Source organism: Tyto alba, unplaced genomic scaffold (genome assembly GCF_018691265.1).
Source record: "Tyto alba isolate M040663 unplaced genomic scaffold, T.alba_DEE_v4.0 Super-Scaffold_14, whole genome shotgun sequence".
NCBI classification, from domain to species: Eukaryota; Metazoa; Chordata; class Aves; order Strigiformes; family Tytonidae; genus Tyto; species Tyto alba.
The window spans coordinates 58,581,832-58,609,721 of NW_024881276.1; the positions used below are offsets into that span (position 1 = coordinate 58,581,832).

Here is a 27,890-nt window from a genome sequence, read left to right on the forward strand (position 1 = left end):
TTGGTTTTCTTTTCCTTTTAATGGTTAAGTAAATATATATATGGGGACCAATCGAGAGATACAACTGTGAGATCAGACACGCACACAGGGGCAAGGGAGTCACAAGTTGCTACATAAAACTGCCACGTCTAATAGGATGTGCATGAGTTAAAAGTACATCGATTAGAATGGGTGAGGGAAAAGGAGCAGCCACCCTCTTAAAGACAGTCCCAGGATGCTGTTTTGCTCGGCCACATCAGCTCTCCCTGCGGGGCTCAAAGGGGTCATGGTAGTTATTGCAGTCTTGCAGTCTCGTGCTTTGCACCTTTGTGGCTGTGCCCGTTTCCGTCAGCTGTGGGAAAGCAAAGCCACCATCTTGCAAACAGTCTTGAGGGGTGCTTTGCACCCCGATGGCTGGGACCAGTCCCTCTGCAAGCAGGAGCAGCCACTTTTGAAGGGGTCCCGTAATGCTTTGTTTGCATCTGAAGGGACGCTGGAGAATGGGAAGCCGCTCCAGCTAATCTGAAAAAGTTCCACGTTGTTTTTCTGTATCACTAAGCAATATCTTACACCTATAGGGGGGTGGGGTGTGAGGAGGCATCTTGCAAAAAAGGCTCTGCTGGGTTTTGAGTTAATTCTCTGCTACACCTCCTCCTCACTGAAGCAGAAAAGGCGGCAGCAGCATCAAGTCCTGCAATGCTCTGCATTTTTGTTTAATGCAACTGTTCCCCCAAAACAAAGGATGGAGCTGCTGCCACCCTGAATTCATGTCAGTCTTTGTCTTTTTGAGCTCTGTGCAATGCTGATTCCGTTTTCTTCAGAGCTCTGCCGAAATCACGTACCGACTGTTTCACGCCTGTTAGCGGTGTTTCAGTCCCTCCCCAGTTCTCCACTTTGCTCCCAGGGTGCCATCCTGTACTTTTTGTCCATGTTCTCTTGTGCTCTACTGCATGGTAGGATCAGGATGTGTCACTCTGTGGCCTCCCCTCCCCCAGAATTTGGTTGATTGATTGCTCCTCTTGAGAGAAAGACATGATGATGTCATGTTGACAGCAGAAGTCCATTTAAAGGGGTTTGTCGCTCTCTTTCTTCAGGTGGCTAGAAAAAGAAGAGGAACAAGGTGATTGTGATAGAGAACAAGGTAATTTAGTATCTCCCACTGCCTTTTATTGGTCTAGAACCACACAACACTGCTGACTTGGAAAGTTTTGCAAATCCTTCAAGTAGGAGATGCTACTTAAAAGGTGCAACATTGCACCTCTCTTTCCCGACATGCTTCCCCAAGAATTTGTGAAAGCCTCGTCTTGGATGCAAAAGCATCCAACCCTTTTGAATGTTTGGTGTTTTGGGCAGCGGTATCGGTTAGTCCTAACTCTATTAGCCTGTGTGAAACATGCAAGTTTACCACCTGCCCCGCAAGAGAGGAGCTGAAACCCCCACGTGGAATTAGCCACCGAGCAGCCGCTGGGCAAGAACGACCTTCCTGGTGGCCAACCCGCAGCCGTGCCCCGGCGGCAAGGCATCCCTCCTCCCAGGCGTGGGCTCAGGCCAAGTCACCTGCTTCAGGGGCAATGCTCCCCTTACCCGCACTGCCTCTGCCAGCCCTAGGCCAGGGCCAGGCCTGGAGCTGCACCTGTGAGGGCAGAGCCGTCTGCTCGCCCCGGAGGGAGCAGGTCCACGCACCTGTAGTAATCCTCCTGCGTCGGGAGCGGCACGCCGTGCAGAGGGTGGTGGGCGTGAAGCCACTGCTGCTGCTCCAGAGCCAGGCGCTGCAGCTCAGCTGACTGCGCGTGCATGGCCTGAAGCTGATGTGCTGCTGACATGGGCGCCGAGAGGGAGCCCGGCAAGTCCCTGTAGGGTGTAGCTGCAGCCAAAGACGAAACAGAGAATAAACAAGTTGACGTAACGGCTCCATCCTCACCCACGGCCCCACAGCTCGGTCAAGCCTCTACTGCGCTTCCTTTCCCAGCCCTGCCCCCGTGCAGGACTTGCTCATCCCCTGGCAGTGTAGGCCTGTCCTGTGCTGTGCCAGAGCTCTGTTTAATAGACCTCAGTTTGATCCTGTGACCCTGCCATGAACACCCCGCCCCTTGGAGCTCTGCTGATGCTCCTTAGGGACCAGCAGTCCCCGTGAGTATTCTTACCAAAAAGCTGGTGGCGCAGCACTTCGTTCTCATGTAGAGGGTGAGGCAAGAGGGGGTTGGGGATGGTTCCAGCTGGGTACGGTATCCGGGTGAGGTGTGATCCTGAGGCGAGTGGGTCAATAAGAGGGTGAACAGAGGCCGAGGCTGGGAAGAAAAAGATACCACAAGGTAACTGTCCCAAGCTTTGTAAGGGGTAATGCAGAGAAAGGCACAAGGCACAACAAAACAGACATGGAGAGGGTCGGTGTGTGTTAGGGATGGAACGATTTCAAGGCTAGACAATGCAGTACCATGTCCTTCTGAGTGTTACTCTTTTCGCCTGCACTGAATTTCACATAAACCAGTCTGGCACAGTTCTGTCTTTCCACTCCTGAGGGAGAAGTACTGCTCCTTGAAGTTGATTCCGCAAGGACCCGCTCTGCAATCACGCTCGTACCCGGTATCACGCCTGTCGGTCACCCTGGCTGTCGTTCTCATATTGGGTGCTCCCATTTCCAGGCATCATCCAGCAAAGATGCTCAGTTCCAGGCACTCAAGTTTGCAAGGACTATCTAAGGCTGCAGTGCTAGGTACTGTTTATATAAAAACCTGCTATCTCCAGTGTTTTGGACTCACTGTCAGAGTGCTGGCTGTAGGTGCTCAGCTATGGAGCACGGTGGAATGGATATTTATTTGTACCCGATGCTATCTCTGAGTAGCTGTGACTGCTTAAGGTGGGTGTCTGTCTGTGACTCTGCCACCAGATCACACTGACCGCTCACAGTACCTGAGCAGGAACAGCATTTTTTCCTACTGTACTGTAGTTTGGGCTTTGCTGCCCTGAGATTTTCATCCCTCAGCTTCTTTTTACTGTGCTTTCCCATAGGATGGGGCACCACTCAGTTTTGAAGGACAGTAGCCTCCAGTTCCTTACAATTAGCCTCCCATCCCATCCCACCATCTGCAGCAAGCCACAGGAGCAAACTAGAGAACCAACATTTCATTAGACCTAAGGATACTGTCAAACCTGTTGCTGGCAGGGGTCCCGCTCCCTCTGCAGACCACAGTGCGAGGGACAGGGTCCACAGCACCACCACACTGGTAGCGTGCAGGACCCCAGCACTCATACTGCATCTCCAGAGAGTCAGAACTAAAAGACACGGCGCAAAAAATTCTGCTCACCACTAAGCAGCAAACTCACAGACACCCCAAAACCTGCAACCGATGTCGGTGTCTTTGGTGGGACGGGAGCAAGGGCAAGGCTGAATGACCATGAGGTTGACCTCTTCTGGCTGAGAGGTGGATCTGAGGCCCCCACGTCTAGTCTTGGCAGCTTCTGGGCTTTCCCCAGGGCCAGAGGGAGGGAGCGCAAGGAATGCACAACAGGAGGGAGCGCAAGGAATGCACAACAGGAGGGAGAGCAGGGCTTTGTGCAGGGCACCACCACTGTGGGGTCCTTACCTGCATGTATGGCATCCTGCTGGTGGAGATGGAGGTGGGAGTGGATGTGGGAATGCTGATGATGATGAGGTGTCACATTGAGCATCTGCAACCGGGCCAGGGGGTCATTGCTGAGAGCAGCCACTCGCTCGGCGTGCTGGCGCTCAGCCGCCAAACGCTCCGCATAGGACATGTCGGGACGAAGGGTCGGGCCAGCTGCCAGCGCCAGCCTCTCCCGCTCCAAGTGGCCCAGCCCTGGGTGGAAGGGAAAAGCAGGGTGAAGGCCGGGGGCCGTCTGCAGGCTCAACCCGCCGTGGCGTGGGAACGGATCCATGGCAGCAGCTGGCACAGCGTGGAGCTGCTCCAACTCAGCCGGCTTGACTTCGAAGCCAGGCTTGAGACGTTCGCGCAGGTCCCGGTCCCTCAGGTCTCGTTCACGGGCTTCCCGCTCCCTCAGCTCTCGCTCCCGCGTTGCTGGATCACTGCTGTAGATGGCTGGCACGTTGTAACCCAGCAAGCCTGGGTCAACTGCACCCAGTGGCACGTAGAAAGGGTGGTTGCGATTGCTGGGGGACATGACGTGGGGCCGTGCATATTCACTGAGGGTGCGCAGAGCCGGGGTGTCAGGGCCCAGGTAAGGGGGAACAGTCGCTACAGCACTGCCCTGCTCGAAGGAGGGGCGGTGGGGAACTGTCCCAAGAGACGAGCACTCAACCGGCCGGCCCTCCTGAGCCATCTTCTGCAAGAGAGCAGAGAGACCAGCATCAGGATTCCAGCAGGAGGTCCCTGAGGGTATCCTCGAGCGTCCCCCCGCTCCCGGCTGCGCTGCAGCAGTGGGACCCCCGGACCTACCACACTCCTCTCCAGCTCCCGCTCCTTCTCCCGCTCCCGCTCCTTCTCCCGCTCCCGCTCCCGCTCCTTCTCTTCCCGTGCCTTCTGCTCAGCCTCTCGCCGCACTTTCTCCACCAGGTCTGCCCTCTTCTTGGCCAGCTTGGAGCCATCAAGTGGCACGAAGTACAGGTCTGTGCGGGAGCAGGAGTTGAAGCCACGGTCCAGGTGTTTGTTAAATCTGGGGGAGAGAGGCGAAGCCTGTCAGCACAGGAGGGGATGGGGACAGGGATGCAGACAGGGATGGAGACAGGGGCAGGCAAAGCTGAGCCTGGCACGGTGGGAAAGGGAAGAGCATCACGGAAAAGGTGAGAGGGCGCAGCTGCGCTCCACGCTTGGGGTGACCTCCTCTTCCCTGCCCCGTATGGCTCTCCCCAGCCTGAGGACACCCCCCCAGACCCTCCTGGAGCTGCCCCTCACCTGGCTGACTGGCTGGCGTGGCTCGGCACGTCCACCACCTTGGGGGTCGGCGAGGGGCTGCGAGCAGGTGGCACGGGGCTCTCGGGGGGCTCGTACTCCTCTGACGGCTCCTGCTTGATCTGTGCTGTGCTGAGGGGGAGTGCGGGCGGGAGGGGGGCCGGGGCAGCCATGCTCCCTGGCAGGGGTGGTGGGGCAGAGGGGGCAGGCGAGGGAGCTTTGTAGCCTCCTGCCACAGGGGAGGAGGCCACCCGGTAGCCAGGAGGGGTGGCTGCCCGGAAAGGGGCAGCCGACGAAGAGGGGGGGGAGCCTGGCTTGTAGGGGGCCGGGGGCTGGAAGGTAGGGACGGGGGAGGCCACCCGCTTCCCATAGGGAGCCACGGCTGAGGGGGGCACCGGGGGCGAGACCGTCTTGTAGGGGGCCGTGGAGGGGGAGGCCATGGTGGTGATGACGGTGGAGAGGGTGGTGGCGGTGGAGGTGACTGGAAGGCCAGCCCCGTGAGCAGGGGAGGGGGGCGGTGGCGGGGGGAAGGTGTAGGTGGCAGTACTCTGCCCCGAGGGGTGAGCACACATGCCAGGGTAGCTCCCCTGGGAAGAGGTGGCAGAGGAGGACGAGGAAGAAGAGGAGGACGAGGAGGACGAGGAGGAGGAAGAAGGGGCTGCGGTGGCGGCCGAGGGAGCCTGGCTGTAAGCTGCCTGGCTGTGGGGAGGGTAGAGACGCAGCCCGTAGGTGGCATGGGAAGGGTGATGGCTGTTTGACTCCAGGCCGTGAGGGTAACCCCCAGGGGGCTGGGGGGGAGCTGCAGCTGCTGGAGAGACCCCACCACCACTCCCGTGGCCGTGGTGGTGCTGCTGGGGTGGCTGCTGGTGATGGGGGGGCTGGCCAGGGAAGGGGGCAGTGGGGTGGGAGCTGGCATTGCCTAAGGGGCGGCTGTAGGGGGGTGGCCCCTGGCTCCAAACAGGCTGGGAGGGCAGAGAGGGCTGGGTGTACTTGGGGGGCTGGCTGGACACAGAGAGCCCGCTGGGCGGGGGGAAGGAATGGCCGTAGGAAGCGCTGTAACTGGGCAGGGGCTGGGCCGGGGAGGGCTGGGGGTACTGGGCCGAGGAGCTGGAGGGAGGCAGCGGCGGCGGGGCGTAGGGGTAGCGGGAGGGGGCCAGGGCCGGTGCCTTGTCCTGCCCCATCCCATGGGGTGAGGGAAGGTGGCTGCTCAGCGCCTGCCCCACCATCCCTGGGGAGCTGGAGGTAGCCACCACGTTGTTGAGTGGGCGCAGGGCTGGAGGGGGAGGCAGATTGGCGGAGACATGGGGGAAGGAAGGGGCTGAAGCTGGGGGGGCAGCCAGAGGGTTGGTTGGCGGGGTCTTTTGAGGGGGGAGCCCCCCGACCACCGATGCCAGCGAGATGGGGGTGGTTGGTGGCGGATTGTGCTTGGTGCTGAGGGTCTGCTCGCGACCCCCTGGTGCTGGGAGCCCCCCCACTCCACCTGCAGTTTTGGCCCCAACCTGGACCACATTGGCTGTAGGGTAAAGAGGAGCGTGGGCAGAGGAGGAGGAGGAAGAGGAGGAAGAGGAGGACGAGGAAGAAGGGGGAGCAGATGGGGCAGCAACAGCGGAGGAAGAGGAGGTGGGTGTCTGTTGGGCTTGAGCCTGGAAAATGCGGGAGGCTTGGCCCTCCAGCTGGGAGTGGTAGCTCCCGGGGGGGGGTCCCTGTGGGTGCACCTCGCCTGGGAGCCCAAAGCTGGTCTCAGGTGGACGGGCCAGGCTGTCGGGAGGGGGAGCTACCGGCGGGCTCTGGGGGAAGAGCGGAGGGTGGTGGTAAGGGTGAGATGGCCCCTGGGACAGCACAGAGGAGGAGTCAGAGTCATTTTCCACACTGCCAGGGCTATAGACACTGGGTGAGGTGCTCCTGTTATCCTGGTCAATGTCCCGTGGGTCACTGCTCATCTCATCGTTGAAGCTGTGGCCATCAAGGCTGTCAACATCGGACGGGGATGGAGGGCAGGGCAATTCCTGAAGTAGGAGGAAGGAGAGAGATGTTACGTGGCCTCCCAGACCATGCATAATCCAAGTTCCCGGAGGACTTGCTTTCTGACCTTTCTCTGCCAGCACTAGAAAACCTTACACAGGGAAGGAGACATCATCTGGTAAGGTATAATTAACACCAGTCCTCCTGCCTCCCCTTGGGAGGTACTCAGGTCCTTCATGAGCATCACACGCTCAGGGAGGAGGTAATGATGGGCACCTTGTGTACAGAGTGAGGGAGGGCAGGGAACTGTTACAGACAAGGTTGAGAGTGAATAGATACGAAAGGTCCTAGCTAGCACCACCACTACCAGAGACAGGCCACTGGCCAGGGTATGATACCACCAGGTTAGCACGGAGCATCACACACCACAGTGCACCCAGCACAGCCCCCAGACCCAGAATCACTCCTCTTGTCCCTGCAGAGCTCTCCCTGGGCCCGCTCCCCTCCAGCCCCCTCTCACTGCCCTACTCTTTACCTCCCAGAGCCCCCACTGCGCTTCCAAATCCCTGCTCCTCCCCACCACCTCAGGCAATGAAGTGTTGGACAATTAACAAGTGCCACACTTGAGCCTCAGGGCTTACAAGAGAGACTAAACTGAAAAAAGATACTGTCGAGCTGAACAGAGTGCCGATGTGGTTTAGAAATTACACAGGTGTGACCACCGTGGTTTGGTGACAATGACCTCATAACTTGAGCAAATATCCCCACGTTTGCAGGCCTTTAAGGCCATTTCCCTGAACAGGCTAATGGGGAACCAAGCAGCACAACAGCCGAGTCTTTCTCCAACCATCCATCCACCCATCCAGCACGGTGCTACTGGCATTTCGGAACAGCCCTGTCACAACTACGCAGAGCATGGGCAATGAGCAGGTTTTTGCACGACCATCCCCACCTGGAACCCACCACAACTTGAGCGCCTCCATTTCACACTGCCGTGGGGGAGCAAAAGAAGCTGAGTCTAACCCAACCGGCAGCTGTACGTGGCGCCAGGCTCTTGCCACTGAGCCAGGAAAGGCAGAGCATGTGCCCAGGTCCGAGAGAGCGGCAGTCCCCTGCAGACAAGGCAAACGAGATGGAGAGCCTCCATCTGCTCAGTTGTCACTGAGTGGTGGCATTTTTGTAGCCAGGCAGATGCCATTTAGGTTAGAAGAGCTGCAGTGTGAAACCCGAGGTGCCAGGGCTCTCAAGAAGCAGGGACCTCAAGCTGGGTGGGTGTGAGCAGCACAAGTAGGGAACAGGAGACTCCTTTGCTCTGGACTTGGGACGTGACAGCAATCACAGCAGGGAGAACTCACCTCGGTTTTGGGTTTTTTGGGAGCATTGGTCTCCTCCCCATCACTCTCCGAGATCTCTTCTGTTCGGCCCTGCTTGCTGCCCTTTGGGGTGCAGGATTCCTCCACCCGGCCTTTCTGCAAGAAGAGGAGAACAGGGAGGTGGAAGGGTCACAGGGAAATTTCACACCCTGCCAGGCCTTCGCAGACTGCAGCAGTGAGACACAGTCACCACGGCACGTGTGTCAAAGATCTTAGTAGAGCAAAACTGAGTCAGGATATGGCAAAAAAATAGCACTAAAAAGGGCTGGTGAGACTGAAAACCAGTTATTGGGAGACAGTGTAAAGCGCAAGATACTGAGGATGAGAGGAAAGAGGGATCCTGCCCATTCCAGAGAGCTAACCCAGCATGGGGTTCCTCAGTGGATCCCTTCTGGTCTGTGTTCCTGGATCCCCAAACGGATCCTACCCAGTCTGAGCAGTCCTCAGGCACCCCACACTTGCCTAGTAGCTTATACTACCTTTGTTGCTTGTCGGGATTTCTCAGCTTTGCCATCACTGCTGGAAGTGCTGACACCTCCAGGGGAAGCTCGACCGCGTGACCTGAGCTCCTCTCGGGGCCCTGGAGTCTCTTTCTTCCTTCCACTCCGCATTGACATCTAAGAGAGGGATCACTGATCAGTCCTGCTTTGCATCTCCCTCCACTCCTGCCTTGTCCCCAGCTTTCCAAAGCCCCTGAATCCCTAGCACACCACTACGCCAGACTCATGTCCACAAACTTTGCTGTGAGCCTCATTCCCAACCCACAGCTTCAGCTCGGCTCTGGTGTCCCACCCCCCCTCTCCCATCTCACGTACTGAGTCCTTGTTCTGTCGTGTCTTCATTCTTTTGAGTGTGGGACCCCCATTCTCCTTGGCCCGGTTTGATGAAAACATAAATTTTTATCACTCCGCACCCCTTTGGCTATTCCCGGGGAGACAGAGGTGGGCAAGAGGAGTTCTTCTGGAAGGGAAGCTGACACCAGCAATGCAGCAAGATCCTGGTGAATCCTGAAAGAAAGACAAGGAGATGAGAGGGGAGAAGGAGTGAGCGGACTGCAGGACATCCTTCTGTGGTTTACTATAGGAATATGACAAAATTATTACTGTTTCCTTAATTATTATTTACAGATGCAAGGATCTTTACCAAGAATGCAGTAAACTTCCCAATCAGGAGGTGAAAAGATTTGGTCACTGTCACCTCTGATTTCCCATTTTCTAGGAGTGATACCTACACGATGCGAGGCAGTCAGGACTCGACAATAATTTTTTGGAGGAAGCAGGGGAGAGATGGTTATCAGTATGTTGACTGAATCATTTTAGCATTTTCTCTGAAACCATTTTAGTATTTCCATTTCCTTGTTTATCCAATCTTCAGAGAGAGAAGGAAAAACATAAAGAGAAAGCGTTTTAAAATGTTCACAATGACAATTTTCCTGATTTCTTAAGTTCCTCTTTGCACTTCTTGTCAGTGCAGTAAGTTACACTGTCCTTAACTGGCCATGTGATGTCATTAGCTAGCTCTGCATAATGAGCCTCCCGTTGCCTTTGCTGAAGGGGTATTATACAGCCCCGCTCTCTCCAGAGCATATGCACAACTTGTATACACGCAGCAGCATGCTATGCACAAAATGTGACAAGTCTTGCTTAGGCTGTTCGATGCCCAAGGTACACAAATAGGTGCAAGAAAATGCATTTAGCTTTGATTTTGCATGATGCAAACAGAAACAACCCTGTTTAGCTTGGAGTACCTGGCTGGGTCTCCTTCTTCTCCACACACTGGACTGTTTCTCCGTGTACCAGAGAGAGTCATGACCAGCGATGCAGAGTACATCTTTACACATCGCAGCAGTGGGAAGATTTCTGAGATCTCTCTGAATAAATGTACAGCTTTGTGCCATGTCCAAAAGCACTGTAGATATTTCACACCCTGCCATGCCACACAGTTCCTAGTTTGGGGTATGAAAGCACCATGATTGTGTTAGCTTGGGAACCGAAGTGATTCAGGGGTGCTGATCCTGAAGCTAGTTTGCTTGGCTTCATCCAGCTTAAGATATGTTGCACCGCATTGCACTGATTCACCAAAACCAGACTGTCCTTCCCCAGCCTGTCATTCAAGCTCCTATACTCAGCCTCTGTAACACAGGCAATCTGCGAGACAAGGAAACGTGACCCGTGGATGAGGCATCAGGAGAAAAAAGCCACATCTCCTGGGTTGTATTCTCTGATATGGAAGCACAGAGGAGTTTTCTGAATAAGAAGACTTGAGATTTGGGACTCCTAAAGGCCATCCCAGACCTGGAAAGATCAGCTTCCAGCCAGCCAGCACAGGTGCAGTCTGGATGCACTTTCATTTCTCTTGAGAAGGGAGCAGAAACCAGGGATGAGAGCAAAGGCGTCAGATGGGAGAACTCCTGGACCTCCTGTGCAGCCCTGCTGCTGGACTGCGTAGTCCTGGGGCGGCTGCTTTCCACTGCCTCCATCTCCCTGCCTGTGAAAAGGGAGCAATGACACCCGTCTGTCTCTTCTGGGGCTCCACATCTTCCCTAACCAATGCTTAGAGAAACCCATTCTGAAGGTACTTGGGAAGAGCAGGGGATTGTTTGTTTTAATTTCATTAATATTTTATTTGACCCTCATCATGGAAGCCACAGGGGACTCATCCAGCATTAATTCCCACACATAACAATTCATTAACTGAGACCTCTTCCTTATTAGAAAAATAGCTCACGATGGTTTATAACTGACCTAATGGAGGCAGAGCACTCTCCCAATCCCTACTAGCTGACGTGTTTTACAGCCTTACGTTCCTGTCAGACTTTGGCCTTTGGTTGCTAATTCAGCCAGTTAGACTAATGATATTCTAGATAAGCATCTAGAATTGACACTTCTTACACGAAACAAACATTGTAAGTAAGTTGATCCTAATTTAACTCAACTTCAACATATACCACGTTGGCAACCTTCAAGTATTAGCTCAGCCCTGAACACCCAGGAGCAGCAACAGCACATTACCAATGTCACTGGTCTTTATGTTCAACAGAGGTGCCACCAACACCTCCCACACCAAAGAACTGAACATCATAAACCAGCGCACAGGTCTCACTTCAGCTTTGCGTTAACCCTGTATTGACAATTGTGGTCCTTCCAGATAAGTAAGTCAGAGAAATAATATGCAGCCAACCACACACTGAAACTTCCTTTTTAAAAAGAGATACCAGCTCGGTACTTACGTCAACCACTGAATATGCAGGACCTAACAAAGCCAGAAATAAATCGGTATGTTTCAGGAGACATAATTAACCACTGGGGCAGAAGTTTCTATTGTTTAGAAAGCTAAGACTTTTCTAAAACATATTAACCAAATTGGCACACACGTGTTTAGGCTCAGTACAGCGACTGTTATGTCAGAGGCCAGATGACAGGATCACAACACTGCCTTCTAATTTTAATATTTATAAAATAAACAGGATAACGTTTTCCTGGCCCTTTGAAGACGTTTAAAGGTTTGATTGAGTTATGAGGCGTTATGAATTGCTATTTTATGTCTGCGTTTCATACAACCCAGCTTGGTTTGGCTTACTGCCCAAATCCCTCCATATTCTCATGTATGCCCTGGTGCAGTCTCTTGCAAGCAACACACGCTCAACAGGCATCCCCACGAGGGATCCAAAATGGATCCCGCTCCTCCTCCTCTCCGGCTCCAAGTAATTCTCCTTGCCAAAAGTGGACCGTCCTGCACAAGCAGCCAGGAGATCACAGGCTCCAGTTCCTCTTCTATTGAAAAATGCAGATAAGCGCCCTCCTTCCCAGGCTGCAGCGCAGAGCAACTCTTCACGGCTAACAAAACTGGAATCAAGTCCATCTCAAATGAAATGCACTCACATTTTACCTACTTAAATATACACCCTTGGTCTCTCTCGGACAGTTGGGTGAATGTTTGTCCTTGGCTCAGGATAGCATTTACAGGTTAGATTGAGGGTCTGAGAAAATAAACTTTCCTAGATGGCAACAGAAGCAAAGGAAACAGGGACAGGACCAAGTGGTCTGGGATGGTGTTTGGGGGCTTGGCCAGGACTGTAATGTGCCCCAAGGGCTTGCACAGGCTGGGGCTGCACACCCAGGCATACCTAGCAGGTATCCCAACAGCAGGGAGGCAATTTCCAGCGAGACAGGGAAGCCTGGGAGGTGACTCCAAATCCATGGAGTGATAAAGGTTTTTGTTACTCCAGCTCGTGCTCAACGGCAGAGCAAGCTCCGCGATGGGCAGCCCAAGTCTGGGGATCCAGTCTGTTTGAGAGGGTTAAAAGCCAGCTTAAGGCCCAGCTAGTCCTCCCTGGGGCCAGTGACAGGAGAAGGGAGAGCAGAAGGCTCCCAGTATCCATCTCACTTAAGAAAAAGAGCTCGGAGTACCATTACTTCAGCAGACATTTAAGGCCTGATCTGAGATTAGCTGCTGGTATTCGGTTGTCAGTAGTTACCATGGTCTCTTCCCCTTCTTTTGTATTACTCCTCTCTTGGTAAAAAAAAAAAAAAACAAACACAAACATCTGCTTGGTTTGATTATCTGCTACTCCTGATCTTCTCTGACTGTAATGTCCCGCTAATCTCAGGTGGATTCAGACCTGGTCCAAGCAGGAGGGGAGGTGCAGCAGGCAGAGCATGACTATGGTATGTGACACAGGAGCCCACCCTGAGCTAGCCAGTGATGATTTGGGGGTGGAGTGGAAGATATAGCCTCCTCTCCCCACCAAAGCTCGGCCCGGGCACTGCCTGGTAGATCATATACCCGTTGGAGACACTGAGTGCAAAGGTGTCAAGGTGCATGGCTGGATCACTCAGTCTCAAAGAAGAAATTAATTGAAACTTCTGCCACTCATCAGGACCACAGATGCTGCAAGAAGGGACAATTTGACAGCATCTGTACTTTCAAACAAAACGGGACAGTGCCTGTTCTCTGGTCCCGGGGGTGATCAGCATTACACAGCTTGCACCCGGACGGCAAAATTCTCCTACCCTCCCAAAGGGAACAGACACATCCAACCTGGCCACTGGCAATCAGCACATTCCCACGCTAACTTCTAAACCATGCTTGGGCATCATCTGGGAGAACACTCGCTGGCACTGACCACAGACGGTACAAAGCAACCACCACCCTGATGGACAGACAGTGCTGCGCACCAGCGCTGGGGCCGGTCTCGTTTGTTACGACAGATGTAGCCAGCGTTACCTTTTCACTAGATGCTAGTCCATGGAAAATAAGTTTGGTGTAAGGAGTCGGTGAAGTTTCTTCTTTCGTCTAAGTCCAGACGTTCTGAAATTCAAACCCCCTGTTTCCTCCAGTTGGGAACTACTGAAAGTACACAGCGACTATCCCTCAAGTAATTTTTTGAAATGTAGGAACTACATCAAAAATCCTACATGAAATTGAAGGCGTTTGGCATGCAATGACAGGGACTCAGAAGTCAGATGATGTGAGGAGTAAACCGAGTCTGCTTCTTTGCAATTCATTAGCTCTGTGTTCCCACCCTGATTTTTCTCTTCCCCCTTCTGCAAAGGGACAGGTTAGCACCGGAGGGAGGAACCGGGATGGTGAAACCAACACAGCGTCTTTCCAATACATTGTAGATGCTGGAAAATGTCCTGAAAATAAGGAGGGACAGTAACCGATGGATCCCTCTTGACAGGTAAAGATCGCTCAGAAGGCAGTGCCCACTGGAGCCGTATGGCCAGAGGACATGCACTGTGGGTGGGAAGTCAGAAGCTGGCACATATATATATACATATACTGCCCACTGAATGATGGTCCCGGGCATTTTTCATTCCTGTCTTCATTTCACTCATTTTATAAAACAAAGGGAAAATTCCCTACAGTGTAATTGGGCTTAACAACTGTGTAGTATCTTGAAAACACAAAGTTTCATCCCAAATACTGCAATCAAACAACCTGAAGTACAACATTTCCCAGTGGCTAGTTACCTGACTTCATGCCTGAACCCTGGCATCTTACTGTAGGACAAGGTGGAGAAAGGGAGGGAAGGGGAAGGGTGCTCTGTGTTCAGTGTTAGATAGCGATGAACAAACAGGTCAGGTTCAGGTTGCATGTCACAGCCTTACTGTCAGTCTTCTGATATGTACATTGAGCATGACATTACTGTAAAAGCGAAAATGATTGTGTGAGCAGTGGGATTAGGATGCCAAAATGGTTGAATACAAAGACAGCAGTGGGCAAATGCCTGTGGCTTAATACTGTCTTGGGTGTGAATATTCCCATGGCTTGTGAATTTTTTTCGTCAGTAAATTTTGTTAAGAAGAAATATATTTATGTGACACCAAATGAAAGGTAGTTTTGAAACACAGTCATTTTTTTGTCTCCTAGAAAATAACTACAACGCTAGGTGGATGCAAGGACTGTGAACTCAGGCTGGAAGATGGATTAATTACGGAATAAGACTGTAGACCTGGTCAAATAATCATACCCCACTTAAAACTCCTGCCTACCCAATGGATGAAGTTTAACTACATCCTTCCTGCAATGCCAATGTGAAGCTCAAGGATCTCTGGGGACCAAAATACTCATGAGTCCAGGCTGAAGGAAGTGAGCATTAGCTAAAGCTTTCTCTACCTGAGCGCCCTGCTCCCACAGTCCACTCCCGCACCACTGCACACAGGCACCCCGTGAGCAGAGCACACGTCTCCCTGTCCCCTATAGCCCCCCCTCACCCCACAGGTGTGACAGCAGCATCTGGCCACCAGCAGCCACCAGACACGGCTGGGAAGGGCTGGGACCTGCCCTGCTAGGGAGGCTTGGCAGCAGTGTTACGCGGCAAACAGACAGAAATGCCTGCAACACAAGTGAAAACTTCTATTACTGCTCAGAAATAAGAACGTCGTTACAGTACATAAATAGTTCAGTATAAAAACAGTGACAGTTGTCAATTTTCATCATTTTCTATAAATAAATTGATTTTATATTGGCAGTGTACTGGAACTTCATTGGATTCTCCTATCGTCAAAATATCGCATCAAATGGGTCACTGTGAAATATTCAAAAATAAATTTAATCAATAAATATATGCTTTCAGAAACTTCATTCAGTACTGAAGGGCAAATTACACACACTTTAATATACAAGTTGAATGAACTCTCTTGATTTACATCTACCGATGTATGTAAGAGAGGAGCAGGTTCATGATTCCATCATAAGAGAAGATCAGGTTCGAGACCACCTGAGGAGCCTGAATATACACAGATACATGGGACCCAATGAGATGCATCCCAGTGTACTGAGGGAATTGGCTGATTTAACTGCCAAACCAGCCTCCATGGTATTTGAAAAGTCATGGCAGTCAGGCAAAGTCCCCGGTGACTGGAGAACCCCTTTCTAAAAATAAGGAGGACCCTGTGAACCACCGACTAGTCAGCCTCACCTCAATGCCTGGTAAGATCATGGAGCAGATCCTCCTGGAAGACATGTCAAAACATATGGAAGACAGGGAGGTGACGAGAGACAGTCAACACGGCAAATCTCACCAAGGGCAAATTGTGCCTGGCTAATCTAGTGGCCTTCTACAGTGGAGTAACCACACCAGTGGACATGGCAAGAGCTACAGCTGTCACCTACCTGTGTTTCCGTAAGGCCTTTGATATGGTCCTCCCACGGCATTCTTGCCGCTAAATTGGAGAGATATGGGTTTGATGGATAAGGAATTGGATGGATAGCCTCGTCAAAAGCGTGACAGTCAACAGCTCAATGTCCAAGTGGAAACCAGTAACGAGTGCTGTCCCTCAGCGGTCCGCGCTGGCACCAATACTATTTAATATCTGCACCAATGCTACGGACAGTGGGATCATGCGCACCCTCAGCAAGTTTGCAGATGACACCAAGCTGGGTGGTGCGGTTGATACACCTGAGAGAAGGGATGCTATCCAGAGGGACCTTAACAGGGTTGAGGAGCTGCCCCATGTCAACCTCAGGAAGTTCAACAAGGCCAAGTGCAAGGTCCCGCACCTATGTCAGGACAATCATCGGGATCAGTACAGGCTGGGGGGGGGGGGGGGGGCAAAGGAATTGAGAGCAGCCCTGCAAAAAAGGACTTGGGGATACTGGTGGATGAAAAATTGGACATGAGCTGGCAATGTCCACCGACAGCCCAGAAGGCCAATCGTACCCTCATCAGCATAAAGAGCAGCATGGTCAAGGGAGGCGATTCTGCCTCTCTACGCCACTCTGATGAGACCCCACCTGGAGCACTGCATCCAGCTCTGGGGTACCCAGCACAAGAGAGACATAGGCCTGTTGGAGCGGGTCCAGAGGAGGACCCCCAAAATAGTCAGGGGGCTGGAACACCTCTCCTATGAAGAAAGGCTGAGAGAGTTGGGGTTGTTCACCTTGGAGAAGGCTCCAGGGAGACCTTATCGTGGCCTTTCAACATATAAAGGGGGCTTACAAGAAGGATGGAGAGACATGTTTTACCAGGGCTTGTAGTGACAGGACAAGGGGCAATGGTTTTAAACTGAAAGAGGACAGGTTTAGATTGGTTATAAGGAAGAAATTTTTTACCATGAGGGTGGTGAAACACTGGAACAGGTTGCCCAGAGAAGCAGTAGATGCTCCATCACTGGAAGTGTTCAAGGTCAGGTTGGACGGGGCTTTAAGTAACCTGACTGAAAAGAGGCCCTGCTCATGGCAGAGGGCCCGAATGATCTTTAAAGGTCCCTTCCAACCAAACCACTCTGTGCTTCTATGACTCTACGCCTAAACTAATACCTCCAATGCAAAACAGGGACTAAACCTGATCCAACAGCTTTAATCCTTTTTTTTATACGTACTTTTCAACTTATCTGTCAACAGTACTTGTTGACAAATTCACTTGTCATGCTACCTAGGTGCTCCTTCTCCTCAGTAAAATAATAAAGAAAAATTAAAACACTCACATTTCAGAAAAGGGTGCCAAGTAAGACTACTAAAATAAAGTTGCAGAGTGCTGGCAGTCTCAGGAGTTAAAGACAGTTAACATTTTATTAAGTCTATATTAATGTTTTGTTTTCTTATTTCTGCACAGCCATGAGGAGTAAGAATGTTATTCTGAGTATGAAAGCTGTAATTCTGCAACCTCCATTCAATAAAAAAAGTATTCGAGAAAAAAATATTTTCTGATGAGCAGAGTGAAATAAAACCGATTAGAGCTAAAGCAAGGTAATAAATAATAAAAACATTCATGCATTTAACAATAGCTTAATTTACAGCATAGAAGATGATACTAATTTTTGCAGAAGCAACTGAAAATAAAGTTTGATTCACTAAATGAAGGTTAGATGTACTAAAAAAGGTTACGTTAATCATAAAATGATCCCTGAGGGCACACTAAAATGACTGTAAGTATGTAACAGATTTATTTAAAAATCTCAGAAGAATCATTCAGTCTCCCCAGAGGAGGGCCTCCAGATCTCTCAGACACACATGCTAGCAGACCCCAGTGGAAGATCACAAAATACAACACACTGGGCTCTCACCTCTGAGAGTGGGATGGAGGCTTATGGACCTGTGATGCAGAGAAGGACACATCACACCTTCCATACTCACTATTTTAAGAAATGCAGCATCTTCTATATTTGCCTGAGCACACCTTACCTGAGGAGCTGTTAGGGGTTAAAGGTCTATTGTAGTACTTCGCACCCCTCTTTTGATGTCCCATCACTGATGTCCCTTCACTAAGGAATACCAAGTAAATTACTCAAAGACATCACAGACTAGTTGCCCAGAGACTCAAAGGAAGATGTAAGCTGCAAGGGACACCTGCAGCTCTCTACTCTGAACTCCTGCTCACAGCTGGGCTGACCCCAAATCTAGACGGGGTTGCTCCAGGCAAGTCCTGAACATCCTGAAGGACAAATTTTCCCAGCTGACCTGGAACACTCATTCCAGTGCAGAAACACCCATCATTAGTTGTCATTTCCTTGTTGCACCTTGTGACTGTGAACCTATGTACCGTGGCTCTCCACTGTTGGTACATGGAAGTTATCTACCTGTCAGCCCATCATGGTTCCAGACTTCTGTTGCAAGACTTTACTGGGGAAGAGTGCTGGCAACTTTGCAGCTGCTGGACATATGTCCAGGATACCAGGAATACAGGAAACCAGAAGCTGAATCTGAAGTCAGGGTGACCACACCATCCATCCCTCCTTTCAATAACACACCAGTGGAGAGCAAGCATGGTCACCCCTCTCTGCCAAGACCCATATAATTCTGAAGCTGGCAGAGGGAGGCCTGGGCACGGATACGACTCTGCTCAGAGCCCTCAGTCCCAGACAAACTAGTAAAGAGTGTAGGAGAAGAACCAGAGAAGCTCAGTAGCTAGAAGGATCGAACTCTGCAAATGCATGGACGTGCTGAAAGTATCGAGCTAGGTGGAAGAAAGCCTGCTGGATCCTCACAAGGATCAGTGTCCTACCTCCCAACACCATTAAGTCAGGAGACGCTGTCTGTATCGCTGATGATCACAATTTAAGAGAGAACATGAGAATAAAACACTAAAGAATCAAACCCAGGATGGATACAGAAAAAAAAAAAAAAGGCAAAGGGAAGCCAATGTAGCTGACCAAAGTAAATTTATGAGGGTAAAAATGAGGATGAGAACTGAGGAGAATTGTAGCAGGACTTTCCAAGAGGAGTAACTGGGCAATTAAATGGCATGTGAACTTCCACGCAGATAAATATAAAGCAATGCCCACAGAGGAAGAACAACTCCATCTCCATATACAAAATGGACTCTGAGCTGACAGGTGCCACTCACAAGTGATATCCTTGGGATATGAGAGGCAGGTCCACGAAAGTGTCACCTTGGCATTTGGCGGCCATCAAGAAAGTGAACCACATGCTAGAAATTCCTGAGAAAGGAAATGAAAACAAAACAGAGAATATCCTTATGCCCTTTCACAAACCCATGGCTCTCCCACATCTTGAAATGTGTGCGCAGTTCTGCTCCTTCAACAGGAACTAGAAAGGGCAATGAAGAGGCATGACTGAGCGGGTTAGACATCTGTGTCCAGAGAAAAAGTTATTAAGTGAGGATGTGATCGAGGACTGTAAAGTCATATAGGAAAAGTAGAGGTTGGGTAGGAAATAATTTTTCACTGTCTTTTCCAGTACAATAACTGAGGACCATCAAATAACACTACAAAGAAACAAGTTCAAAACCAACAAAAAGATGTATTTCTTCTTGAAATGGGTGGCTGCAGAATTTCCAATCAAATGACACTGGGTGCTATAAGTTTTCATGGATTTGATGGGAGACTGGAGTTTCATGCAAGAGAGAGTAACTGGAGCTTTCTGAACAGGTAGAAACCACATCCAGCTACGGCAGTCCCTCCACTGGAATCAGCTGGAAGGTGTGGGAGTATCAGAGGAGAACTGCATGTAAGCTCGCCTTAATTCACCCTCTTTCCCAGCTGGAGCAGTGGACTCTGGACTAGATGGACCTAGTAGAGTCCTTGGCATGTTTTTAACAAGTTCAACAGCACCTCTGCTGTAAAAACTTCTGCTCCTCGGTAGGGAGCGCTGAGGAGAGGCATCTACTAATCAAAGGGCAGCTATGGGCACCGTTGTTATTTCAAAGGCATCAGACAGGGTCCTACCAAGCAATGAGAAAAGGTTTTAATGCTACTGGACATTGCGCTTGTCAGACATCCTCCGGTAGACCATGTAATCCTTCAGTTACCCAACATCAGGAAAGATCAAAATGCATAGGAAAAGGTGCAGAAAGCAGTTTTCAGAATGCTGAGGGACACAAAGAGTCTCTCTGTTATGTTACAAGACTTGTAAAGACTTTACTTTTTTTAACCTCGCAAAATAAAAGCTGAGGTGATGTGATTACTGTCTGTAAAACACCAGAAACTAAACACAAAGGAAGCAGAAGGGGTATTTAAGTTAACAGAGAAGGTTGGTATCAGAACAAATGGGTATAAAAAGGCCACCGGCAATTTTAAGATGGAAATGAGAAGACTCCTGGCCACATGTTGAAGCTCTGGAACAGCTGTCCCTGGAGCATAAGAAAGGCAAAAGAGAATCACTATTATTAAGACAGAATTTGCTACCTTTGCAAAAGAAAGTAGGTGGCATGGTGCCCAAAGGAACTTTGCAGCCAGTGGGCCAAGGGACACCCTTTTGATTCTCTGTTTCTAGGGATTCACAATGGAGAGTAAAGCCAATGCAAGAGCCATGTGGGCAAAGAGCAAGGGTCTGAACAGGATGAAGACGATCAGACAGATCCAGAAGGAAAGGACTGAACTGGGGCCAAGGAGACGGGCACAGGAACAGCAGACCTGAGACTGATTAGCTCAGAGTCACTACCCTGCTTGGGATCCCACAGCTTTTCCTGCCTGGGGCTGAGGGATGGGAAACCTAACAGCGTGTCCAAGGTTTGCACAGGGAGGGATCACTGGAGGTCTCCACTCAAACCCCCTGTTCATAGTAAACTGCAAAGTCCGATGAGGTTGTCATGAACATGTTGGAGAACAGTGTCCCCAGCCTGCCTGGGAACCTGGGCTAGCGCTGAACCACCCTTGAGAGGAAGGAGAGGTTTTGTCTTACATACTTCACCAAGTTCACAGTGAAGTATGATTTTAGTACTTATCATTTTATGAAATCAGAAAACATGATGTTTATGGCTAAATCACGGTCTTCCTGGTCATGATACGATGAAGGATGAAAAGGAACAAGTATCCAAAATTCTCCCCAATCCCAAGCAAATTCAAAGCAAGCAAATCGTGCCAATGTGCTACCACCTACAGATCCATAACCTGCCTTACTGACCCCAGACACAGGCCCCCACCTCTCCAGTGGGCTCCTGAGCCCAAAGACTGAGCCCAAATTAAGCTCAGACTAGACTGACAGAAGAAAAGGCACCATGGCAAGTGAAACCACTGCCTGAGAGATTTTTTAATGTCCTGGGGAATCTCTGTAAAGCAGCACATGACAACCTTTGAGCCAAAGCCTGGTGCACAGCTGTGGCACAAGCATGATCTGTCCCAGCAAAAAGATCTCACACACGGATCCACTGTCAAAAAGCAAGTTCCCCAACACTTGCTGTGGAAAGGCAATGGGGTCTAGCTCTGGGTGAAAATGTACTTTGAAAGCAATGGTCTAGCAACGTACGAGGAATGCTTGGTAAGATAATCATGACTGGATAAATCACTCTTCATAGAGGGTGGACACTCCCCATCTGTCTGGCAAACTCTGAATAATTCTGAGAAAAATCACTTCATCTATTGCACAGCCTGAAAGAAAAACAGTAGTATATCCAAAATATTATGCTATAGATACACTTTATATCAAATACGCTACGCTATATATATAAAATTTAATATAATAATTATGTATTATATAAGATATATTATACAGACTATTATATACCTTGTGATACACACACACACACACGTATATGTACAGTATATCCAATCCACTATCCTTAAGTGGATTGGATAGCACAGAGAGACCTTGTAGAACAAAGACAGTATCACCAAGTGCCTTGCAAGACAGGGAAGTACAAAACTCAAATTTTTCCAGCTAAACTGATCTATGCTGAACAATGCCACCAGGGCAAGTGACATGAAGGAAGACTGAAAGCAACCAGCCACCCTTCTTCAGCAAAGCCCAGACAGACCATCATTGGCTGAAATTGCTCAGAGAAGATACTGCAGTTACCCTTTGGTTTGTAGGTGAAAATACTGCCACAACAATCAATCAAACATTGATATTTTTACAGGAGACAATAACAAATCAGTGTTTGCTGCCACAACAAACACAGAAAACCAACTGTCAGATTTCTGCAGGAGCATTACCAGAACTGGAAGCAAGGCAATGCTTCTAATGGGATCACTTCCTCACAAAGTCGACTTGTGTTAAACTTCTAATATATGCCAAATCCTCACCCCCAAGCACTTGAAGCCCAAATCAGCCAACCAGATTAAGGTAGAGAGTTAAAGTTCAAACCACCTGAGCTGGAAACATCTCCTTCTGTCTCATCATTCTCCATATACCTCTCACTGAAGACATGGGCTGTGGGCCCACAACGCAACTGGAAAGACAAAAAGATTCTCCAGCGTTAGCTCAGTGTGGAACAATGAGCAACGGGACATGTACCTGGGCAACCTCGCAACAGACACATCTTGGGCACTACTGCAGCTTCAGGAACTCAGGCAAAGCACGGAGATGGAGCATCTGATGTCCACGTTAAACCATTCTTTGTGACCAGACTTGAGCCGTGATCACATGAATTAACTCAGCAGAGAATACACACCCTAGGTGTAGCTCGCTTGGCGAAGAGCATGACATTCAGAGATGCCTCCACTTCTAAACACACTAAGAACTTGTGTTTGCCTTTGGCCTTTAAGAAATTTGTAAAGCATTACTATTCTGTACTTCACTAGGAACAGTCCTCAAGAAGTACAGATGGAAGAGATGAAGTGATAATTGTAAGAACTATACTTCATACTTCCATAGCATCTCCTAATGGAGGAAGAAAAGGATCAGAAGATCCACTGGAGGCAAAAAAGTAGTTTATCTGTCCAAAATAAAATGGGAGAAAGAAAAAACAGAACTGAGGAAGATACAGCCTGACAGAGGAAGAAAGCATGTTATCAGATGAAAAGGCAGGCACCCAATGAGGAAAACTGTAGGGTAAACATTCATGTAGATATTTAAGGAGGGGCACAGCTGAATAAATGTTCAGGCCAATTCCAGAGACTGCATTTGCAAAGGTATTACACCCCAGAGCTGGTAAATAAATAATCCTTCCCTAAACAGCGACTGCTCCCCTTGACTCCACCTCACCCCCCAGAAAAATGCTGATGAACATGAGGGAGCTTCTGGAGGAGTCAGGAAGGTATACAAAGAGTGACAGAGGGTGAACTTTGGGAAGAGGAAAACCTATCTGATTCATTTCAGCTACAAATAAAAATAGAATGAAGTATTTCAGTTGGAAGGGACCTAAAACAATCACCTAGTCCAACTGGACTAGATGCTCCCCCTCTTGAAGAAAAATACAGATCAGGTTGCTTTTAGTATAGGGATCCCACTATGCTATAGAATCACAGTTCCTTGCATGCCCGTTATTATTTTGGAATACAAGTATGCCCACAAGACATCTTACTGGAATTTCTTGTGCAGACAAACCCAAAGGTGAGAATGCCAGAACCTTTCAGAGGTATCCAAGGGGTACAAAATCTGGGGGAGGAAGTAAATGCGTACAAAGAGAGGCAAAAGCAGACCACCACAGCAGGTTAAACCTGTTAATCTTCTTCATTAGGATTCACTGCATATTTAATTTTCAAATGTTTGGAGGGTTTTTATCATTTCGAGCACAAACCATAGTACTATATATTTATTGCTTAATGGCCATAATTGACAAGCTCCATCACGAACCACAACTGGAAAAGTCTGGCTTGAAAAACCACACAGTTCCCAAGAAGTTGGGGAAATACACAAATGACTGGTTGTGCAGTCACCAATACCAAACGTAAAAATAACAACTTTGCCAAGAAACAAGGAAAAAGGGATGAAATTCATTCCAACCAACAATTTGACCATTCACATTTACAGGTGTCCCATCCATGGGTGATGATGTTGGCACTCCAGCCCCTCAGGGATGCACGTGCAGCAGTGATGTACAACACCCTCGGGCTTAGAGGAAAGGAGGGTCCAGCTTTCAAGGTATTCAGCTGATGCACTGACACCAACACACTGATTCTGGTAGGAAGTCTGGGCTGAACTCTGAAACCTCAGGCACATGAATACCTGCAGGCTGTGTAACCATGATCCAGCGTTCAAGCGGACACAAAACAAATGTTATTTCCCCACAAAACAAATGGTATTTCCCGCTCCTTCTCCTCTGCTCTCCTGCTACACACCTTAAGATAATGGTCCACTACTTTCTCCTCACTTTTTCAATGCAGGAAAGCATAGCAGTTCCCATGAAATCCATCCAATACCATCAGAAATAACAAAAACAAATTTGAGCGGCCAGCTCAGTAAGGACACGCTGCTCTTCAAGAACCACAGCACTGCAAAACAGACCCTGCAGACAAAAGCCATAGCGATTCTTACAGTAGCCATCCTGGCAACCTAAGTAACTCGTCACGTAAGCCAAGGCAGCCACAGCACCGAGACAGACGTGAAGACTGACACTGCCCATCTCGAAAGCAACTTTGGGAACATACAATAGCTATCAAGGCAGAACTCAACAGCAAGCAAAGGCAGAGTGTAAAGTAATGCCACAGTGACCAAATGGCTGCCACTTCAAGAGCACAGCGGCCACTCGGCAAAATACAACTGGCTGGGCAACAACAGCCAAGGCAGGCACAGGCCAGCAGCCTGCAGAAGCCAGCTGGGCAGAACCACCACCACCTTGGTGGCAGAGCTGGAAGGCCAGCGTGGGAAATACAGACGCCACTGCTCCGAAAAAAACCTAAGTAGCAAATGGACAACCAGCCCGACACACTTGAGGGATCTCAGCCGGTTCAAAGGGAGCACAAGCACCGTCCTGACGCTGAGGTCTTGCCCGCTCCCCAGGTAGCAACCTGGCATTTCAGGAGAGGGCAGGAGGTCCCCGGGCTAAGGGTGGCACCAGAAGGGGGGGGGGGGGGGGGGGGGGGGGGGTGGAGGTGTGTGACTATCCCACCCGATTTCCCCGGTCGGGTCCCGACGGAAACAGAACCAAATATTCCCGCCCGTTCCCCGGCCTCACCTGGGAAAGCGAGGACAATACGAGGCCCCCGGGGAGGAGGGGGCGGCTTTGGGGGCGGGCAGCGCGCCGGCTCATCCCCCGCCAGAGCCGGGCTGCAAACTCCCAACTCCCGCCTCGCCCCGGCCTCCCACACCCCCCACCCCCCCCCCGGCACTCATCCCCCTGCCCCTGCCGAACTTTCTGCTGCAGGGAAGGGGGGGCTTCGCGGGCGGTGACGTCACGCCGGGCGCGCGGCTGGGGGTGTCCCCGCCCCGGGACCCCCGCGGCGGGTGCGGAGCCCCCCCCCCCCCCCCCGCTTTCCCCCTCTCCCCCCCCCCCTTTTCCGGAGAGAGGGCGCACCGCCGCTGCCGTCCACGGCAACAAGCCCCGGGCGCGGGCGGCCGCTCCCCGGTGATGCACGACCGCTCCCAGCCGCGGCCGGGACCTGCCGCCGAGGGACACGGGACGGGGCCGAGGGGGCCCCCGCCCCGCCCCGCCCCGCCGAGCCGAACCTCCGTGACCCGGCGGGTCCCGGCACCCGCGCCCGATCCACGCCGGGACAGGCACGCCGGGGGCCCTTCCCCGGCGTCGCGGGGGTTAACCGCCATCCCGCCCTTGCCCCCCCCACCCCCACCCCCCCCTCAACTTTGCTGTCGTGTCCGTGTCCCCCCCCCCCCCATCCCCCCCACCCCGAGCGCTCGGCTCCCTCCCGACAGACGGACCGGAGGGGGGGGGGGGGGGGGGGGACGGACAAAAAAACAAAAACAAAAAAAAAAAACCCAAAAAACACGCGCGGAAGAATGCAGCGAGTGGGTGAAAATGACAAGCTGGGCGGGAGCGGCTGTGAACGGGCGAGGGACTCACCGGCGGCTCCGGAGGGGAGGTCGAATGAAGGGAGGAATGGAGGCGGCGAGGAGCGGGGGGAAGGGATTTAAGCGCTGCCCCCCCCCCCCCTTATTTTTTTTTTTCTTTTTTTTTCCCTTTCCTCCCTCCTCCTTTTCCGCGCTCCCTCGTTTCCTCTCGCGTCTCCGAAATAACCGGTCAGTGGCGGGGGCAGCGGCTCCGGGGGGGGGGGGTGGTGGGGGTGGGGTGGGTGTGGGGGGGTGCGGCGGGGAGTGGGGCCCCCCCCCCGCCCCGCGGCTCTGTCGCCCCCTCTCCCGCCGTGCACCCCGCGTTCAAGCGCTGCCGCCGCCTCTGCCCCGCCGCCCTCCCATCGCTCCGACCGCTGCCCGCCTTAGCCACCTCCCATTTCCGAAGAGCCCAGAACAAGCCCCCCTCCCCCGCCCCTCCGCTCTGTCACCCCCCCCCCCCCCCACACACACACACCCCCCCCACCACCCAACCGCGCTCACCACCGCCCCTCCCCGCCACCCTTATCCGCGGGGGCCCCGCCAAACACCCCCCCAACCCACCCGAAGGGCCGGGAGCGGGCCCGCGGGGAGCGTGGGATGAGGGAAAAGACCCCCCGGCGCGGGGTCGGCCGCGCCCCGCTCCCCCGGCTCTCGCCTCCCCGCCCCGGCGCCGGCACAAAGGCCAAGGAGCGAGAAGCGCCCGGAGGAGCCTTTTGAGCAGGACGGGCCCGGAGCGCGGGGGGGGTGGGGTGGGGGGGAACGGCCAGCCGGAGCCGGGCTCCCCGCGGCTGCGGGAAGGGACGAGGCGGGGAGCGGGACCGGGGCCTGCGACGAGGCCTCCCCGAGGGGCGGGGGCGGCGGCCGCCTGCCTGGCGCTCATCAGCATGCAGCGCGGGGCGGCCCCGCGCGCGCGCGCGCGCGCTCCCCCACACCCCGCCCCTCCCATCCCCCCGCCCGGTTACCAGGCAACGGCACAAAGGGAGAGCCTCGTGCGGGGGGCCGGCGCGGGGGGGGGGGGGCCGCCCCGGGGGCTGGGCGGAGGCGGGGGGGGGGGGGGGTGTCCCGGTTCCCCCCCCCCCCCCCCCCGCAAAGCGCGGTCGGGGCTGCGGGAGGCCGGTTGCTGCGGGCCTCGCCCGGCGCCACATCGCCCCCCCCCACACACACACCCCCCCGGCACCACATCGCCCCCGCCGCCGCCACGAACGCGGCCGCCCCGGGGCTGCGAGGAGCGCCCCCCCCCCCCCCCCCCGGTTCGCCCGAACGTTAAAAATGCGAAACCTCCTCCCCCCGTGTCCTTAGAAAACCGGTTGCTTCCCGTCGGTGGGGAAGTTCGACCCCACCGAGGGCGGGCATGGCCATTTTGGAAAAGTTGCCGTCGAAGGAAGACGAGGGGGAAGGGAGCAGCCGGGTTGGTTTTGTTACCTGGTCAATCTGCGAAGGGTCCGCTCCAGCTGCGGCCGCTGCCGCTGGCTCCCTCGGGAGCGCGGCCGACAGGAGCTGCGGAGCGTGGGCCGGGGAGAAGCCACCGGTGACCGAATGCTGCCCTCACTGACCGGTTTAGACTCAGAAACTGAGGCTGGTTGTATAAGCAAAACCCAGGCTGCATTGTACAGACGCAGGCAGGTCTGCCTGCACGTTTAAATAAGAGAGGCTTTGTATGCGTACGGGGAAGTCCTTGTATTTGCGCTCTGATAGCCTTTAAGTACAATCACCAAGTATTTCCTCAGCAGGACCTTTCAGTGAGCAGGCTGGATGGTGCTCTCTCGACGGGTTTTTATTCAATAATTCCTATTGTCCATTACATGGCTCCAAGCACTGTTACTGTACGGCATCCAAACTTGGCACTGCCTACGGATGTATTCATCTCCTCATGGGTTTTTTCTGTAGCTCTAATCATCCGAACACTTTAAAGACATTAATAACAGTGTCCCTGCAACACCCTCGTAAGCTGATGTCTCCCAACGCATTTGTCCCACACCCTCTACCCAGGGGTACTGTGTCATTTCGGGGCCTCCCTGTTTATCCTGGACACAGCATCGCTCTTGGTGCCTCTCATTTCCGAGCCAGCCCCACTGACACGCAGCACCCTATTGCACAATATAATCATGCTTCATGTCTCCAGCCCTCATTCATTCTT

At 52.1% G+C, this 27,890-nt stretch overlaps 1 protein-coding gene across 3 annotated transcripts; it reads right to left on the minus strand.

Moving 5' to 3' along the window:
* ATN1 (atrophin 1) lies at positions 1-27,462 on the minus strand. 3 transcript variants are annotated; one of them, XM_042788695.1, is made up of 10 exons: positions 27,176-27,462; positions 8,998-9,189; positions 8,662-8,799; positions 8,165-8,278; positions 4,851-6,853; positions 4,395-4,611; positions 3,564-4,281; positions 2,124-2,267; positions 1,663-1,843; positions 1-1,077 (listed from the first exon to the last, which is right to left on the minus strand). In XM_042788695.1, the coding sequence occupies exons 2-10, from the start codon at positions 9,073-9,075 to the stop codon at positions 1,044-1,046; spliced, it is 3,627 nt and encodes a 1,208-aa protein (XP_042644629.1). In that variant the 5' UTR covers positions 9,076-9,189; positions 27,176-27,462; the 3' UTR covers positions 1-1,043. The 3 variants fall into 3 exon arrangements, with proteins under 3 accessions (XP_042644629.1, XP_042644628.1, XP_042644627.1); XM_042788694.1 differs by lacking the exon at positions 27,176-27,462 and adding an exon at positions 26,315-26,682; XM_042788693.1 differs by lacking the exon at positions 27,176-27,462 and adding an exon at positions 25,767-26,141.
* Between the last annotated feature and the right edge of the window lie 428 nt (positions 27,463-27,890).

What these genes read in the sequence shown, in the direction of transcription:
- ATN1 (XM_042788695.1), bottom strand. Translation starts at nt 9,075, where the DNA reads ATGTTTTCATCAAACCGGGCCAAGGAGAATGGGGGTCCCACACTCAAA. An exon ending in GCAGGATGCCATACATGCAG is followed by an intron (nt 2,268 to 3,563) that starts GTAAGGACCCCA and finishes TTTTCTTCCCAG; the next exon opens with CCTCGGCCTCTGTTCACCCT. An exon ending in GCTGCGCCACCAGCTTTTTG is followed by an intron (nt 1,844 to 2,123) that starts GTAAGAATACTC and finishes CTTTGGCTGCAG; the next exon opens with CTACACCCTACAGGGACTTG.